General features: G+C 38.1%; 1 protein-coding gene across 3 annotated transcripts in view; it reads left to right on the top strand.

Annotated features, from left to right (window-relative positions):
* The window catches only part of ATRNL1 (attractin like 1), a 740,103-nt gene that overhangs the window by 650,067 nt on the left and 70,845 nt on the right, over window positions 1–19,191 (top strand). Inside the window, exon 29 of one of the 3 annotated variants that reach the window (XM_070260536.1) lies at window positions 3,788–3,906. The exons of the other annotated variants lie outside the window; for them this stretch is intronic. Within the exon in view, the coding sequence (XP_070116637.1) occupies window positions 3,788–3,804 (17 nt within the window). The 3' untranslated portion in view covers window positions 3,805–3,906. Of the gene's footprint in view, window positions 1–3,787; window positions 3,907–19,191 lie in introns of those variants that run through there. 3 annotated transcript variants of the gene reach the window in all.

Raw genomic sequence — 19,191 nt, 5'->3', positions numbered from 1 at the left:
CTTCATCCTCTTTCAGGTTCAGCACCCACAGAATCCGTGCCTACCTGCATAACACCACTAGCTAGCTGGGGATCTATGGGCAATTATTTTAACCTCTTGGACCCTCAGTTTCTCCTCTCTAAAATAAGGAAGATGACTAGATAGAATGTCTTTATGATTGCTCCCAGGTTATTATTCCACATGTATGTTTCTTCCCATGATTCCACGAGTCTACACGTGTTGTCTGTCACATTCACTATTGTTCTTTATACCTGGAATGCCTTCTTCCTCTTAGCTGCCTGTTTTCAAAGTCCAGTTCAAATGCGCCTTCCTCTTCTGGGAAGCCTTTCCAGTTTCCGCCATACAAATGTGACCTCATTCCCCCTGAAATCCCATAGGATTTTCTGTTTCACTTCTATACTGCCTTCTAACGTATATCAAAGTCACTGTGTACTTTGCATTACTTTCTTCCCATATAGTAAGCTCTTTGAGGGCAGTGGCTGTGTCCCATTTTATCTTTGAATCTTCAGCTGCTAAGAAGTTCCTGGTACTTTGTAATTGCTTGGTAAATATTTATTGATGAATAAAATTAATTATCCTTAAATGATAGAACTTCTTCACCAAAAAATATTTGGAAAATATGTAGGTATATTCTACATAAACGTAAACTTTACCTGGCAAAATTTCACTTTGGGCCCATAGTTTTCAGGCCTGATGGACTGGATTTTATATTTTTATGATTCATGTAGGTTTCAGGCCAAATGTCCCGGGGACTAAAATCAAGCCCAACACTGTACCTTTTGTGAAAAACATCTATTAAAACTTAGTTGCTTAGATTTAAGGTTCAAGGAAAATCAAAATATTAATAAAAGATGCCACAAAACAATAAAGCAATTTGTATTTCCACTATAGCATGTACTAAACCTATCATAAAGTTATTCTACTTTTGTGATTTGAACTTTGATTTGTTTTTGAATAATTTTTACAACACCATATTATTTAAGTTTGAAAGAGCACAAGTTGGTTCTACCTTTTATGACCAGAATATAACTTTGAATCTTATGGAATAAATGTCCACTTGTGAGCTATATTCAGGGTGGTTAACCTCACAAAATATAACTGGCAAGTAAAAAGTATGAATTGCTGTTGTAGTTGTTATTATTAACACATGCCATTGGTGGTGAATCTCTTCTATGCTCATTACTATTCTTTGAATTATTATCACCATATAAGGTATATATTATCACTTTTCTTTCACAGCTGAGAAAAATGAACTCATGGAAGTTGAGTAACTTGCCTGTAGCCACATAGTAAATAAGCGATGGAGCCAGAATTTAAAACAAGAAAATCTCACAGTATAGCGCTCTTTAGTTTTTTTCTGGGGCTGAGGGGAATTTATTTGGTTGTGGTCAAAAACCATTAGGTATGTGCTTTTTGGGGCAGCACAAGCTTTTTCTTTTACGACTTGGTATCACTGTGAAGTGACATGGCCATGGACCTCCCATTTGAGTTTTTAAAATTTATCTTTGTGCCATTGTTAATTGATAGAAATTGATTAATGTGTAAAGGAAACAAAGAAGAAAATAAGGACAAGAAACTTGAAGAAATAGCAAACGTGGCTAATTAAACACGCTGCAGAGATGAGTGAAATAGCCCAAAAGCAAACTCAAATACTTTCAAGATAGAACAATTAGAAACAGACTCACATAAAGTGTTAGAACTTATGAACACGAAAAATGAGCTCACCAACACTGAAAACATGGCCAACATGTTTGGTTTTTCTTCTCCCCACCTGCCACCCCTTTCAGTTATTTCTAGAATTGACTGGTAAATAATGTGGTCAAAGAGAAAAATAAGAAAAAATAAGCAACTCAACAAATCAACTTACAAAGCCAAAGGGGAGAATCAAGATTTGTTTAGAATAAGCAAGCTGCCTTTGAGGCAACGAGACAAGAATTTTGTGGGTATGAATAAAAAGTGAAGGCTAAACCAGCCCCTCAGTGTTTCTTATGATAGCTGGCACAATGGTCTATATAAAACTGCTGATTAGCAAGACATTTTACTTTTAATTGGTCGTGAATTAAATAGTCCTACTTTACATGGGTTTAGGAGAATTTAACAGAAGTCTATGTCCTGCATTTAACAAAAGTGGATGGATAATTCTGCGTGTCAGAGAATTTTAGAAATTTTGGAGCTTTAGAAATTGACTTAGAAATCATCTAATTCTACCCACATTTTGCAAAAGAGATGCCTGGAAAGCTAGAGATGGGGACGGACCTGTCCAGGGTCAATGCGGTTGTAGCTGAACAGGGACCAGAACCAAGGTCTCCGGTTCTCTCCTGCAGGGAAGGACTTTACCCCTCCCTCATGTTTATTATGCCGTGTTGCAAAACCTAACCAGAAAAATAAAAATACTAATCCACTCCTTACCAGAGGGCAGAACCTTCTGCCACCAGGATCCAGAAATGGCAAACAGAAGCGAACTCCCTAGATCCAAAAAGGAAAATTAAGCAGCTTGAGAAAATATCTCTTTACTAGCAAACTGATAAAATGCTAAGAAAATGTGGGTCAACGGCCCTGGGAATTCCTTCTTTTCGCATAAACATTTTTCTGGGGACTACTTCAAAGGGTCAATGGTCCCTTCTTGCTAAGGGAGTGGGAGTATATTGAAGTTTTGATAAAAATTCTCTTATACTGATAGCTGATGTAATCTCAAATCCTACCATTGACTGTAAAGTGGTGCCACAGTATCTAACAAAAGCATGTTTGAGCTTGAATATGCCTTCATTCTTAATGAGAGGGCCAGTGGAGGAACAAGCCCCAGCAGCAGTAGTATTGTAAGCCTAAAAACAATAAACGTTGATTATAATTACATTAACTTTTTAAGGCCAGAATGATCTTTCTCTAAGGGCTTTTAGGGAAAGAGTTAATGGCCCTCTGAAAAGTGAGTAACTTACTTCTTTTTATCCACCTTATTATTTGCAGAGGAGCATAACCTATGTAAGTGGCACCGACATCCCTAACTGATGGGCAGCAAGTTCAGAGCCATCAAACAGATAAAGCATTGGCAAAACTTAAGAGAGAGCTCATGCTCTCCCTTAAGAGTTGAGAGACTAAATTCGTCCATAGGACTCCAAGGCGATAGTTTGAGGAGTCCTATATGGTCCCTGGGATCATCATTTAGAAGCCTTGGAGGAATAAATGGATTCTTGCCCCATGAACCTGCTGTCTGACATAATTTGAACTGAACCTTGAAGGCCTTAAAAGTCTGGATGCAGTGGCCATACATTCGGTTCCATTTATCCAACAAGCCAGGCAAGGATCATCAAATCAATAACATGACTGTGCCATCTGCTTTCCCCTTGCTCACCATCATAATGAAAAATGACTCCTTAAGTGTTCTGTGAGGCAATTAGCTCTGAATGTAGAGCTGTAATGGGGAGAGGCCAAGTCACATTTGTATTCAAAACTTTACTGGTAAAATGGAAGGGAAACTCTTGTTCATATTAATAGATAGATAAAATGGATAAATGGGGTAATTTGGTATTACTCTGTTTATACACAATATTATATGACTGAAGAAAAAAAGAGATGGGAAGGGCACTGAAGTGACATCTGGCTTATCCAACTGCTTGCAGCCACAGCTGGTGACCTTGTCCAGAATCATCTCGGACAGACAGTTTCTAAAGACTTTCCCAAAAGCCATGCCCATAACTTCTGGGACTAATTCATTCTATTTATTTAACAGTCTTCACTGCAATTTGATGCCATTCTTTTGTTCTCTTTTTTCTTGTTCTTGTCTTTCCAGAAATAGAGAACAGCTGATTGTGGTCCTTATAATAATCCATCACGTGATAGAAGTCAGTTTTGAAATCACCTCCCAGCCTGCAGTTCAGTTTCCATGCATCCTCCCCGCCCCTCCATCGTGCCTTGTAGAGCCTATGTCTTCCAGCATGGGTCCCTTCATGACTCTCAGAACGCTCTTCAACCTTCTGAAATATCATTGGCTCAAGAACCATGAAATAGAAAGGGATCCTAGAGGTAGTTCTGTCCCTTTGGTTTGACAGACAGGGAAACTGAAGTTCACCTGAAGAGACTTCCTCAGAATCCACCGTTTATTAGGTGGTGGGTCCAGTGCTAGAACCCAGGGGTCTCTCTCTGGCTTTGCAGTAACTATTTGTTATTCAGTGTCGCACCTCTCTTAAAACCAGTTGTCCTGCCCTGCTGATTACTTTCCTACTTCCAGGTCAGTCGGACTCCTCTGAGCCTTGCTAACCTATTCTGCCATTCTGCATTTTGTACCCACTGTGGGTTTTTTGCACAAAAAAGGAAACAGTTAATTTCAGTTTCTCTGATGTTTCAAGGTCTTTTTTTTTTGGAGGAAGATTAGCCCCGAGCTCACTGCTGCCAGTCCTCCTCTTTTTGCAGAGGACGACTGGCCCTGAGCTAACATCCATGCCCATCTTCCTCTACTTTATACATGGGACACCTCCCACAGCATGGCGTGCCAAGCGGTGCCATGTCCGCACCTGCGAACCCCAGGCTGCCGAAGCGGAACATGCGCACTTAACCCCCGCGCCACTGGGCCAGCCTTCAAGGTCATTTTTGAAGTTTAATCCTATCCTTCTAAACACCATTCTCATACTCTGTGACCCATTTGTGTTATCTGCAAATATGATAATTTTAGGGAGATATTAAATGCCTCACACTGCTGGATTCCAAAATGACTTGTAAAATACCACTTGTTAGGGATACACCATACCTCTGTCCCTTTGCACATACTAGTCCCTCTGCCTAGACTATCCTTTAATACACACCAACACCCACACCTCCCCTTTTCCACTGAAAGAATTTCTAATTCAAGGATCACCTTCTCTGTGAAACTTGTCCCCATTTCTATTCATTCTTGTTCCACTACTTTGTTTTTTTACTTACTATTGTAGAATTTTTATTACGCTGTCTCTATTCTACCCGGACAAGCTAAGAGGAGGGATTTCCCCCTTATTTATCATTATATCTCCAGGGGCTAAGTGGTGTCTAGAGCATAATAGAAACTGAATATATTCCTTACTTATTTTCCTCCTTTCTCTTACTCACCTGTCCTTATTGGCGCTAACTTCCCAGAGTCCAACTCTTGAGCTAGCTGCAAATTCATACTTTTGACTGTATTTTTTCCATGTATTTGTTATATGTACCTTACTATAAGTTATTTCTAGATCTCTCTCAGGTTTTAAAAATGAAAAAAACCTCCTTAATCTCTGGCCTATGATTTGGCTTATGAAATATAATTGAAACTTTACTGAGGGTAAAACAACTGATTTCCTCCCCACTGAATAGGGCTATTGTTTCAGCCCCGTCCTGGAGACCTGTTTGTCCCAAGTCACGTTAGTGGTTTTGCAATGTGGTTTTTTTCTACATTTAACGGGTTTCTTTGGGTCTTTTGTTATTTTTTTCCATATATGACAATCTTCCTTTGATGGTTTGGTCATTCATAAGATCATTGGTTGATCATTTCTGAGACCATCCTTTTTTCCATTTCTTAAAAATGAATGTTTCAAAGCCTATTCTTTATTCTCGGGGCCTTAAGCAGGATCAGAGTCCCCCCCTCCCCCCACACTCTTCTTGACGGCCTAGGTGTGAGTCACGAGACGTTGCTTCTGCTGCTTGGACCATTCATTTACAGCCTCTTCTGATTCTTGCTTGGCTACAAAATGCATTCTTTGTTGCTGGTTTTTAGATCACAGTTGTTCGTTAAGACTGAGATTTTTCAAACACCTTGAGTCTCTCTGTGTTAAGCGTTATTTGTTATTAGTTTTTCTCTTGCATGTAAAGACAAGTCAATGTTTTTAAACTTATCTTATGCGTAGTGCATTACAGATTATCTATTGCCCTGTATATCTCCAGTGGGTCACTTTAGTCCTTGCATTAATGCTTTTCACTTTCCCCAACACTTCAGACTCCTCGTCTTTTCCTAGGCTTCTTAGGTGACTTAAAGTCTTATTAGGACACTCCTAAGTTTTGTTTTAGCTCTTTGTGCAGCTCTTGCGTGTCCATCTGAGCTTCCCCTCCACTTCCTTTTTCCATCTGCATTAAAAGTATTTCTAAGAAATGCAAATTAAAACAATACTGAGATACCATTTCTCACCTATCATGTTGGTGAAAATTAAAAAATATGACAACACATTGCTGGTGAGAATGCAAACTGGTACAGCCCTGCCGCAGGGGGAATTTGGCAATACCTAACAAAACTTGAACTCTTGTGACCCGCAGTCCCACTTCTAGGAATGCACCCTCAAATATGCCTCCAGCAATGTGAAAATACATATGCGTCAGTTATTGCTTTCAGCATTGTTTGTAATCACATAATATTGGAAACAACCTAAATGACAACACATAGGGAAGGAGTAAAATAAATTATGATACGTCCACAAATGGAGTACAGTGCATCTGTTAAAATGAATGAGGAGATCTCGGTGAACTGATATGAACTTATTGTCAGGATATATTATTAAGTGAGAAACATAAAGTGCAAAAGAATATCCAGAGTATGCTATCCCTCATGTAGGAAATAGGGAAATTTAAGAAATTATAGAGATATCTACTTAATTTTGCAAAAACTTACAAGAAAAGTACAGCAAAATCAAATGAGATTGGTGATCTACAGGAGTGAAGTGGGAATGGAGTATATAAATGAGAGAATAAGAGAGAGTAGTGGGGATGAAGAGGGAGTGATGCTTCTTTGAGAAGCCTTTTGTATGCCTCTGACTCTTAGGAACATTGTAATGATTTCACATATGCAATAAATAAACAAAATCAGGAAGTGGGGAACCCAAATGGAATACAAACCATAAAAAATGAACCTAAGGTATTACAAATGAATAAGTAACTTTACTGAGGGAATAGGGAAGAGAATAGCAACCTAAGTAACTTTGGAAAATAGTATTTGACTGTACACTGTAAAGCTAAAGGCAAAATATACGAAACACTGTCCTATAGTTAGTACCTTTGTTTCTTCTGGAAACAGGGGCATGGGTTAGCAATTCTGACACTACTTTCAGTCTATGCTAGGATTGAACAAAGAAGTAAATACATTTTGGATAATGAAAGCTGAGTTTCTCACTGTCCAGGAAATAAAGATACATAGGAAGAAAGTGAGAAGGGTAGAATGAATCCTGTGGTATTGGGGTGGAATTAGAGGGATCAGGATGAACTCATTCACATCCAGGTAGATACATATAGAAATACAGATGTGTGTGTGTGGCTTAGTATACATATGTATGTTTCTTAGTTGTGTCCACTGAGGAGGCCTGGAAGCAATGATATCTTGGTAGCAACAAACACACTTAGCACCTATATCTTGGTTTCTTGACACCATTCTCCAAAAAAGGCACCAGGGCTTTTTGGGAAAATAGTTGACTCTAAGGCTAGGAAGGGAATATGCAAGTTGAGTCTAGGACATCTTATGGTTCCAGAGAGTAAGTGTTCAAAAAATTATGAAGACGTGTTGAAAAGACACAGGAGCTCACCTGAAGAAAAATCCGATTGCCACAGCTGGAACAACTTGAAGAAAATAAATAACTAACTATTGGATTATAACTCACAAAATAAATTAAATATCCATGAGTTCATATTAACATAGATATATAGTTGAAAAAATAAATGGGGGAGAAGGGGCAGCTCTTCTTTACAGCAGAATTTTAGTTAGTGAATATATAAAGGATAAGGGAAATAGAAAATCACCATCAGACCAATACCACAGTAGTAATTATTGCAGGCAAGAACCATTGATGGAATCCGGAATTAATGGGAGAAAATACAGTGTAAACAGCGCATTTGCATGGCTTCAAAGTATCTTCCCACAAGACATTTACTAATTACAGAGGGGAAATTACAGAGGGGAAAAAAATTAAAGAAAAATGTAGCAGACATGACCTTATCCAAACGATCAAGGTTAATATCACCAGTAATAAAACATTTAGAAATTGTATACCCCCTGATATGTTGTACTTAAAAGAACAAAACATCACTTCTGTGGTACTCTTGTTAAGTGCATAATATCAGTGTAATCATGACAAAAGATCAGACAAATCCAAATTGAGGAACAGTCTACAAGACAAACTGACCAGAACTCTTCAAAAGTGTGAAGCTCATGGAAGACAAAGACTGAGAAATTAACACTGATTAGTGACTAATGACTAATGACATCTACATGCAGTGAGATCCTGAATTAAATCTTGGACCAGAAATAAAACATAAGTGGAAAAACTGGCAAAATTCAAATAAGGTCTGTAGATTACTCAGTAGTATTATATCAAGGTTCACTTTCCAGTTTTGATAATTATACCATGATTATGTAAAATGTGAAGGGCAAATGAGAACTCTGTACTCCTTTTAACTTTTCTGTAAGTCTCAAATTATTTCAAAGCAAAAAGTTAATAAAAAGTATTTCTCAGGCCTCTTCTGCAAATGGGTCATATTCCAAAAGTTAATTTATAGATTACAGACTATATCTTTTCATAGAAATTATATTTGCCTGGTTATATGGTTCCTGGGCCAGCCCTCAAAAGCTTACTTAAACTAGAATTTTTGTATATATGTGTGTTTCTGTTTATTTATTAATTATCTTCAGTGTATTCTAGAATATAAACAATATACTCTGGCTGTGTTCCTTAGGATTTGAACCAGGCAGACAATGCATTAAGAAGAGATAATACGTACTGAGGGTTCCTATGCATGTGAGTTCACACACACGCACACACACACATACATACATACACACCTTTGAACATTGAGGACACAGATTTCTCTAGTTCTAAATCTGAAAATGGTTCTTGTGCAGGATCTAGCAAAGTAGGGACTGGTGGGAGAAGGGGTGAACAGCATGCTGAAAGCTCTAGGAGAAAAGAGACAAGAGGTGGTCAGAATGATCATTTTCATGGTTGCTCCCTGGCTTCTCTTGTACTTCTTGGAAGAATGATTAATCATCATCAGGATTATTGCTGCTTCTCACCCTAGGAGATGCTGCACAGAGTTGCCCAGATAGGAAGCAGCTTAGTCACAAAGCTGCTCTTGTAATTTGGAGTATGTGTCCTTGTGACTTTCAGTTTGGGGCTCAAATTTTGAAGTCACTGTTTTCTCTGTCCGTGATCTCTCCCAAGGAGCAACCACATGAGCTTTCTGTGCCTCAGTTTCAGCTGCTCAAGAGAATGGCTGTCACAGTCTTTGAAGCTCTTCCCCAGAATTCCCAAAGTGAATCTTGTAGATACCACATAGTTTATCTTAAGCCAGGCCATCTCAAACATGCCTCCAAATTGGGGGAAATCCGTCTAGCCATTATTATGTGATATGTTAACATATAAATAAAAACAAATTTTATAACTTATAGCCAAATAACAACATTAGGTATCACCACAATTTACTGAGCACCTCCCATGGACAGCCACTATCCCAAGTGCTTTATATATATAAAAAAACCATTTAATTTTCTTAATACAACCCATGGGGGAAATTATTCCTGTTTTACAGCTAATGAAACCAAGCTTCGGAAAGATTATTTACTTGCCAAAAATGTTTTACTTGCCAAAGATTTTAGAGCAAGCAACTTGTGGAGCTGATTTTAAAGCCAGATCTATATGACCCATATGCTGAGCTGCCCTATTGTGGAAGTTTCTGAGGCCCCATCTGCCAGGCCCCTCACTTACGTATAAGAGATGTTAAAAATGAGCAAATCTGATGGATGCCTCTATTCTATCCTCTGGAATTTTTCCCTTGATTCTTGAAGTACGTGTTCATCTTTCTGTTGTCCATTAGGACACCTTACTCTTAAAATATTAACTTTTAAGTTGTTTGCGGATTTTTTCTCTAATTCTGCCTTCCGTTTTTAAATCTGATGGATAAATCAGAAAAGTGTAGGATTTCTATTGCAACATGAGGAGCGATGTTAATAAAAGCTTAAAACAAGATAACACACATTTACTGAATTATTTGTACTTACAATGTGTTACCATATTTTTCGTTAAGATTTTGAAAATATTGTAAATAATTAAGCATTCAAGACCATGATGGGACTAAGAAGCTCTTTCTATTAAAAATATCCTTAAATTATGTTGACATAGACATGTTGTACTGAACAATTATAGGTGCTGGGGCTCCTAATGCAAATGTCATTTCTGTTATGGATTTTTCTCAATTTAGAAAATATATTCAGCAGGCTATGTAAATGTCCAAAATGAGCAAAGACACACACACCCCCACCCCCAAATAAACCTGCCATTTATTGGGTATTTACTACGAGTAAGTTGCTATAATACTTGTTTTCTTATTTTTTAAATTCAATTTTGTAATAATCCTATAAATTAGATATTACTATTTGTATTTTACAAGTTAGGAAAATTGAGGTTCAAAAACTTGCCAGTAGTTTACAGAGCTAATAACTGACAGCATCAGGATTTCAACCTAGATTTTTCCTGACTGTTCAGTTTATGCCTTTAATTCCTATGCTCTAATATCTCCCTGGCAGGAAAGAATTAAATACAGCATAGAAAACTAAGGAAAAAGGCACTTACATGAAGTATGTTAAGCTCACATTTAATTTGATCTATTTTATGCTATGAAAAAATAAAAAGAGCAAAATGAAAGAAGGGATTTTAAAGAGTGATTCAGAGATCAAACATTATTTTGTCTTTTGTCCCAGAGCACTTCAGATTCAACCCAAGGCTTTACCACTGCTCATGCGCATCCCTCTCTGTCTTGTAATTGGTAAATTTACATCATGTGTATCACCAGCAGCTTAAGAAAGGCGCAGATGTCAGTTTTAAGAAATCTTGGGAATTTCAGGCTTGCTCGGACTAATTGGTCCAATCAATAAAATGCTAATGAAAAAATAAACCCAAACCTTTACCATAGTAGCTCTGAATTCTGACCACAAAGATTGATGTAACTGCCTTTCTGAAATCCTTATATTTTGACACAATAAATAAATGTAATTTTCCTTTAAAAAAATAAGAACATATTTATCTTTTAAAAAAATTAATAGTGTTAAACTGGTAATGTAAGGATTACCAGAAATTCTAAATGCAAATGTTAGCTGTTTTATAAAATTAAATTCTACTGTTGCATTTTCTTAGAACAATAGAATTCCACTGTTGTCACTTGTTGGTTTTAATGTCATCTTGATAACACATCTAGGAATTTCAAGCAACTAACTGCTTAAGCATTAGCATCTCTCCAATGTTGTATAATCAGAGGAAGCTTCCATTTATTTACACCATCTTTACTAGCAAAAGAATGGTAAGAGACAAGGTCACAGCCCGCTTACTGGAAGCAGCAGCCTGGCAGCCTGCTTAGGGTTCCTGGTATGCTTTTTTCTCCCTGAACTGTCCCTCTTCCCTCTCTTCCAATTTCAGTGTCATTAGCATAACAGGCTCAGACAACTAGAGTTCATCTTGTTCAGCCTCCTGTCTTGTGCAGCTTCCATCTCATATTTTTAAACATACCCACAGACTAAGACCATACAGATTCTCATGGGCATAATTTCCAGATCTTGATTTCCTTTTAGTATTTGGAATGTGGCCACCGCTTGACTTATTTTTATGCAAACGTACCAGAGCTTATACATTGAATTGGTCGCTGCCCCTTCAAGGCTGTTCCCTTGGAAGGTTAAATATACTTGTTCGAGTGTTAGGAATCTTAGTATTTTAGAAATGGAGAGGACTATGGGACTGAAATGCACTCCAGCTCCTTCCCTTCCTGCTCATTCAGGTTCTTCCCAAACTTCATACACAGTGTCTATTATCACCATCTTCACTTACTCCCCAGCCCACTGTAATCTGACTTCACAGCCACCTCTCTATTAAATCTCTCCTGCTGAGGTCACCAGTGACCTCCATGTCTCTTAATGGGGACAATTTAGTGAACTCCCATTTCCCTAACCCACTCATTACACTAAAAGTTATTTAGCTGTCTGCCTCCCTAACTAGACTGTGAGTCCCTGCAAGCAAGGACCATCTTTCTTTGTCACAGTGTCCTCTCTTTTCAGCATGGTGCCCCACACAACAGGCCCTCAATACTTAGCTGAATGAATGAAGGAATGAGTACATTAATAAATTTGGTCCCTCTGATTTTACATATATGAAAACAAAAGGCCTAAAGATGGCGTACAGTGTCCCCAAGGTCATACAGCTGGTTATTGACAGAACCAGCAGATGACTTGAGATCTTCTAACTTCCAGGCCAATTAGTTTCATGCCATACTGACATTGCTAAAATAAGTTTTGGCTTCCTCTTTAGAACCGCTTTCAAAGCCCGTAGTATATTCTCTTGAATACACATGGTGGCAAATCTTTACTCTCTTGATTGGTGGCTTTGATGTTTGGAATCATCCAAATGTTACCAGGAGCCTCTGTGATCTGGCCTCAAGCCTCCTTTCTCCATTACTACCACCTGCAGAGCCTTCACTCCGCAGAAACAGAATACTCACTGTTTCTCATACATAGCCTGATATTCCCAACTCCAGGTCTTTGCTTAAAATGTTCCCTCTGCCAGGAATGTCCTTCTTCTTTCCCTCCCCAAAGGCCCAAATCCTACTGGTCTTGGTTCATATTCTTTCCAAAACAAGAATTTGACCTGTAAAGACAGAGGGAAGAAGGAAATGAGCATTGATTGACCTAGGGTTTTCACATATCTTATATCATTTTATCTCACTAAATGGGAGCCAGAGGTGTACGGGAACTCGGTATTCAGTAAAAAGAAAAGAGGAAGAGCCAGTGAGTGTCACAACCTATAATGCAATACAAAAATCTGTGAAGGTGTGTGTAAAGCATATTCCAGTTTTAGATATTCTAAATAAAAATATAAAAAATAAAAGGACATTCTAGTTTTAGCCTAAAGGATTTACGGCCTCATTATGGGAATATTATCAGAGTCAGGCTTCAGAGTCATTTGCTTAAAAATGTACATTGAGATGATTTGACTCTATTTATATTTGTAGTAGCCAGGAATCCCTGACTTCTGTGGGAAAGAGCTACATGAGGGTGGTAATCAGGTGGTTTGTATATGTGTGTACACCACCCCCCCCCCCCCATAGGTTTAGAGGACTGGGGAGAGGGAGGAGCGTGCAGGGGAGTTGGAATATTTCTTCTGGATGAGGAGGCCGCGTTTCTCTTCTACTGCCTACTTCCACCCCCCTCCCCCCGCCACCCCGACCACCACCACCACCACCACAAACATCTGCCACTTCTCCCTGTAGCTCGCGGGTATTTATGTTTTATTGGTTGGTTTTCTGATTATGAAATTAATGTCTTTTCATTTTAGAAAATTTGGAAAAGAGAAACCAAAATCTTACAACTCAGAGATAACCAACAAAAGACAAACTTCCTCTCAGGACTTTAGATATATTTAGATTTCTATCTTTTTACATAAGTGGCATCATTTTTTTTATGAAGTTCTGTATTCTGCTTTTTCACTGAATGTTATATAATGAGTATTTCTCCGTGTCATTAAAAATTCTTCAGAAACATAATTTTAATGACTGTATAATATTGCATTTTATGGATGTATCATAAACTTCCTAATTATTCTCCTCTTCTTGGCTATTTATGTTGTTCCCAGGCTGCTGCTGCTGCTGCTTCTTTTTTTTTTTTTTTTTTTGGTGTTGTAAATAATGCTGTGATAAAAGGTTCTCATGTAAAACTTTTGTCCACATCTGTGATTACTTCCTTAGGATACAATGCTAGTTCTGAAACTGGTAGGTATGAACCTTTCTTTAGGTTTTCCATACGTATTGTTAAGCTGCTTTTCAGGAAAATTTTACCAATTTATATTCAGCCAACTGAGGCATTTTGAATGTCATGAAAATGACTGTAGTAAATTATGGCCACATCCCCTCCCTAATGAGTATGCCCGTGGGACATAGGGAGACAGTCAGATTCCACAATCAAGAGATTAATTGCAATTGACTAGTGACAGGCCCTTGCATTCAGCAAACCAGAAGCCTCTGCAGGGCCTAGTGGAGGAAGAGTACAGTAGAAGTCATCTGAAATTAAGACAAAGCCACCCAATTGCATATGAAGAAGCTGGTAGTAAAATTTATCAATACCTATCTAGTACACTTGGTAGTATGTTCTTTATTATTTATACCTCACCTGCATCCTAAAAGCTTTTGAAATGAGAACTGGTCATCTGGGACTGTTCCTGATGGAGTCTTGCCTGAGCTCCCCAACCTGCAGGACTGAGGAACCAGATTCCAAAGCAGAGATTATCATCCCCATGCTCAGTGGGTCCTAACTGATCCATCTTTACTTGATTACTGATAATTTCATGACTATCTTTATACATCAATCAAGCTTTTATGAAAGGCAGTAAAACATTAAAATGGTTAAGAGCCCAGACTCTGAAGCCAGACTGCTTGAAGTTTAACTTCTAGCTCTACCATGTAATAGCTGTGTGATCTTGGGCAGGTTACTCAATATATCTGTGCCTTAGTTTTCTCATCTATAAATTAAGGATAATAATAGTCCATTCCTTTAGAATTGCTGTGAAGAGTAAATGGGTTAATACATGTAAAGTTCTAGGAACTTAGTACTCAGGGCTGTACTGTTTAAGAGTCTCCTGTTTTTATTATTTCAAGTTGTTAAGAATTAACTTCAATAGACAAACTAATGTAGATAATAAAAATATTTTAAAGCAATTGCTTGAACTATGGATAAAAAGGAAAACTTTTTTTGAACTAGGTTCCCGAGAATATTCTGGTTCTGTCTTTGAAAAGTTTCTTATGACAGCTATAAACTTAGTAAACTTTTGCATCTCAGAAATACTTGAAAGTGGTATCTTATACTAGAGACAAAGATCATTAGCATTGCCATCCTGTCTGATACTTTTCCCTCTCATATGAAAGAACTGATATACTTTATCATCAGACATTAAAACAGTCTAGCCCTCTATTCTGTCTAAGGCAAGGAATTTCATAAATTAACACTTAAAAACCAGAGAACTTTCCCATAATCTCACAACCCAGATATAACAATGACAAAGAAACAAAAGACATATTTCCTTTCAGAAAATTGTTTTAACCATACCCTTTCTCCTGGGTTCGTCTGGACAAATCTCACTGAGGTTATCAGTGTGTGTTTAGAATTTGACAGTTCCAGCCCTGGAAAGCCTTGGTCAGATTCTTCATATGTGTATTGGACTTCTAACAATGAATCGTTTGAAATCCAATTCCACTCAATGATCTTGGTGAATAAGTGAGCTAAATGAAAAAGCATCCAAGTAAAGGAACTGTTCAAAGAGTCAGGAACTGCTTGACCAGCAGAAATTGGGCCATGGGCTTGAGAATCTATAAACACTGGACCATCATGGATAATTGAAAGTCATAATCTTCCAAAGAGATTTAATTGAATATTTGTAAATCTGTATGAAAATAAACTGAGTCAACTAAATAAGAATAAACACAGCTAAGCTAAACAGTATAAATCTTTTAAAAAAGAACCCTAATTAAAAAGATATATTGCACTTCCTGGATTTTGCCATTCTGATTGTTTTCAATATTATGCCACTGGGAAAATACAACTGTTTTTAATCAAATAATTTAAACTCTCATGCTGGGGCTTAAGGGTGGGTTCTCCCATTTTTCTCTTGCTACTTGTTTTGGGGATAAAGCAGTGAAAATTATTCAGACACCAATCAGATTTATCATCCTGTGCCTTTTGATGACATCCATCTGTTTATCTAAGAAGCCATTAAAGACTTATTGAGTTACAGCACTATGGAGAAAATTGGGTTATCATCTACGGTTAAATCCAATTCTTGCATCTGCCATCTTTTCAGCTTATGTGGTATATTCTGAAATTACCCTGACTTGCAGACCTGCACTACAAGAATACATTTGCTTCATAGCCTTTTTATGTCATTTCTAGAGAATTTTTAATGCATGAGCAATTTGTGGTTCAGGAAAATGTTGACAGAAAGATGTCAGTGCTTTCTCTTGTTAAAAGTTCAAAAGCCTAATAGGGCCTGTGCAAGCTTAAAAGTCTTATTCAAAATTGGGTACTGTTCAATTCCAAGGTTTCTGTTTAGACGAGCCTCTTAAAAGAAAATTTGACTCTAGGTCATAAAGGTAGAATTGTGTTAATCAGAAGATAATGATAAATTAATATCAAGTCAAAATTCAAATGGACAAAAAAAAGTGGGAGCTCATCACAAATGGTGTTAGATAAATACCAGCAGGTAAACTGATAAGACACAAAGGACCCAATCTTCCTAGGGAATGACTAGGTAGGAGTTCAGTGCTTATCTCACAAGTCAAGCAGCTTAAGCACTACTAAAAGTCATGTTTTCTGAGCTGGCTGAAGAGGCAGTGGACTGTGTGGAGAAAACTAATTGAAATAAAGTGAATATTTGCAGTTTCCTGGAGATACTGTTATATCCTGACTGTAGGAGCTCCAGAGAAAGAGCAACTGTAAATCAGGCAGATGCTTCACTTTGCCAATTTTTCTAGCATTTGTCAGAGAAATAATGAAGAATCTATGAGTAAAACATTTCCTTGATTTGTTTATGTAAATCAGGCTGGAATTCTGGGAAGCCTAGATTCTGGGCATCTTCAAGGATTACAGCATAGCTGCTCTTCCTTAAAATCTAGCTGTACACACTATTTATTGGCCATTTAAGGAGATCCTTCCGATCGTATTTCATGGCGTCCTTCATTATTTTCCTTGTTGTAAGATAAGTACCCTGAAATGGGAGACAATAACTATAAACAGCTGAGCATAATCAATTGAGACCTACATGCCGGATATGACTCGTTTCGGAAAGATATTCCTTTGTCTGTCTACCTGTTTTCTTGTCTGTGACCTTCATACAGCTCTGTCTGTGCTGTCATCAGAGAAGCTGTTTCTGTAAGTCACTGGTGATGCCACGATGAGGGAAAGCTATTGCCAAGCCACCAGGAACCAGGACCTAGACCCCAGAGTAGCAAATATGAGGCAGAAGAGTCTCCTGGGAGTATTTCCTGTAAATTCATCCAAAAGGTGAATTTGAGTAGGACTGAAAAAGCTCTTGTTCAGAGTGAGAAGTTGTGTTCTTTAGGATTTTAAGAGCTATGTCCTTTCTCTCTTCACCACCCTAGTCCACCCATAATATACCTCCCCTAACTTGCTCAGGTCTGAAATTCTGTGCCGTAAGGTAGTTCCTAGTTAGTGAAAAGGAGGAATGAGGGCCCTTTGGGCGAGAAGGAGAAAACACGTTGTTGTTCCAAAGCTTTTGTCTGGGATCCACTCTATTGATTGTCTTCTAGGTAAACATTTGACTTTCAGTCAAAGTGGCAGAGGAAAATATACTGGCCACTTTTCATTCACTCATTCAAAGATCAGTGTCAAAATACCTACAGGCTATTGCACAATGTTTTATTTAATAACTTAATTAATTTAGTGTTCAGGTAGGAAAAATGATATTGAGAATTCTTTAAGAAGGTTTTCAGTAATTCCACTGATTGATCAGTTAAGAATGTTAACCCAGATACAAATAACTGCTGGAATGGCTAAAAGCAGGGTTTTAAAGATGTAGTGTAGAATTGTAGGGCAATGTAGGTTTGCTGGGGGCAATAGGTCTGGGAGAACGAAAACAAGACAGCACAATAATGCCCAGAGGTTGTACCACCCCTCTTCTCTCTTTCATCTTTCCCTTCCCCTTGTCTCTTAGACAGCTCTCCGTGCTTCTCAATGGGGAGGCAGATGTGGTTGCTGTCTCTCTGACAGCCTGCTGGAGAAGGTCTTTTCTGCCTGACAGTGACATTACCCCCAACATCTTGGCTTTACCCTATGGCTTCCTTAGAATGCAGAGTCCAAGACCAGAGGTGCCTTAGACTTGCTGGGCTGAGTTCTTCCAGCTTGAAGTTTTCCCTGCTTGCCGTACCTCCAACTGAAGTTTCCATTCTCACCCTGACCAGTACTAATTGAAGCAGGTAGTATCACCTACTGATCCTCAGGTCTCTGCCTTATTTTAGGTTGCTCTCCAGTACTGACTTGGGCAATGATGATATTATTTACCTTTACAGGTGTTTCTTGAGAGTTCATTTCTCAAGTACGGGGCACTGGTGAAGAAAGAAATGAATGTTAATTATGCACAAACTTTAGGAATAGAAAAGAAAATTTAGATAATTACTTTTCTGAAGGAGACTATAATCTCTTTAGGCAGACGATAAATTAATTTGTGTAACTTCCATCTCTGCAAAAGATAAAAATGAGAGAGAAAAAACACTCGCTAAATGTTATGGGCTGAATTGTGTTCCCCCAAATTCATATGTTGCAGCCTTAACCCCTAACGTGACTGCATTTGAAGAAAGGGCCTTTAAAGAGGTAATTAAGGTTAAATGAGGTCATAGGCTTGGGCCCTAATTCTATAGGAATGGTATCCTTATAAGAAAAGGAAGAGACACCTGGGGTGTATGCATATAGGGAAAAGGTCATGTGAGGACACAGACAGAAGGTAGTCAAGGGCAAGTCAAGGAGAGAGGCCTCAGGAGAAGCCAAATCTGTTGACACTTTGATCTTGGACTTCCAGTCTCCAGAACTGTGTTCTATTGTTTAAGTCACTCAGTCTGTGATATTTTGTTATGGAAGCCCTAGCAGACTAATACACTAAAAGTTAAATGGAGTCAGCAGAAATTGAGATTTTTCAAGTGCTGGGCAGGACTTGGGCAGACAATATTGAAGGAGAAGGTCAATCTAAGCAGAGGGACTCATGAGCAAAGAAGAGTCAGAATCAGAGTGGTTTGGAAGTGGGGAGTTGCTAAGGCAGATAGAAGATGGCAGGAAGGCCCTCACTCCCAAGTTACTGCATTTGATTTTTATCTGGTAGGAATTGGGAAACCGTTATGAGTTGTTGAGCAAGGACTACCCTGAAAATGCAGAGTTTTAAGAAAATTAACTTTGCTGCAGTATACAAACTCAATTATAAAAGATTAAGACTAGAAGTAAAAGACCAGTTAGAAAAATATTACAGTAATGCAAGCAGGTAAGGGTCCAGATAGTGGTAGAATGGGAGAGTATCTGATGAATTTGAAAGTTATTGCAAAGTAAGAATTGATAGGGCTTGCTGACAAAATTGAATTAAATTGACTAATAAATCATTTATTCTTTTGTTCATCTCAGCCTTATGCATCTCTACCGGTGAACTCATTAAAGATTTTGTTATGTTTTTGCTATTGCAAAATTCTTAA

The sequence above is a fragment of the Equus caballus genome, chromosome 1 (assembly GCF_041296265.1).
Source record: "Equus caballus isolate H_3958 breed thoroughbred chromosome 1, TB-T2T, whole genome shotgun sequence".
NCBI lineage: Eukaryota > Metazoa > Chordata > Mammalia > Perissodactyla > Equidae > Equus > Equus caballus.
The sequence above is the reverse complement of the archived record's forward strand: the minus strand, read 5'-3'. Positions and strand labels throughout refer to the sequence as shown.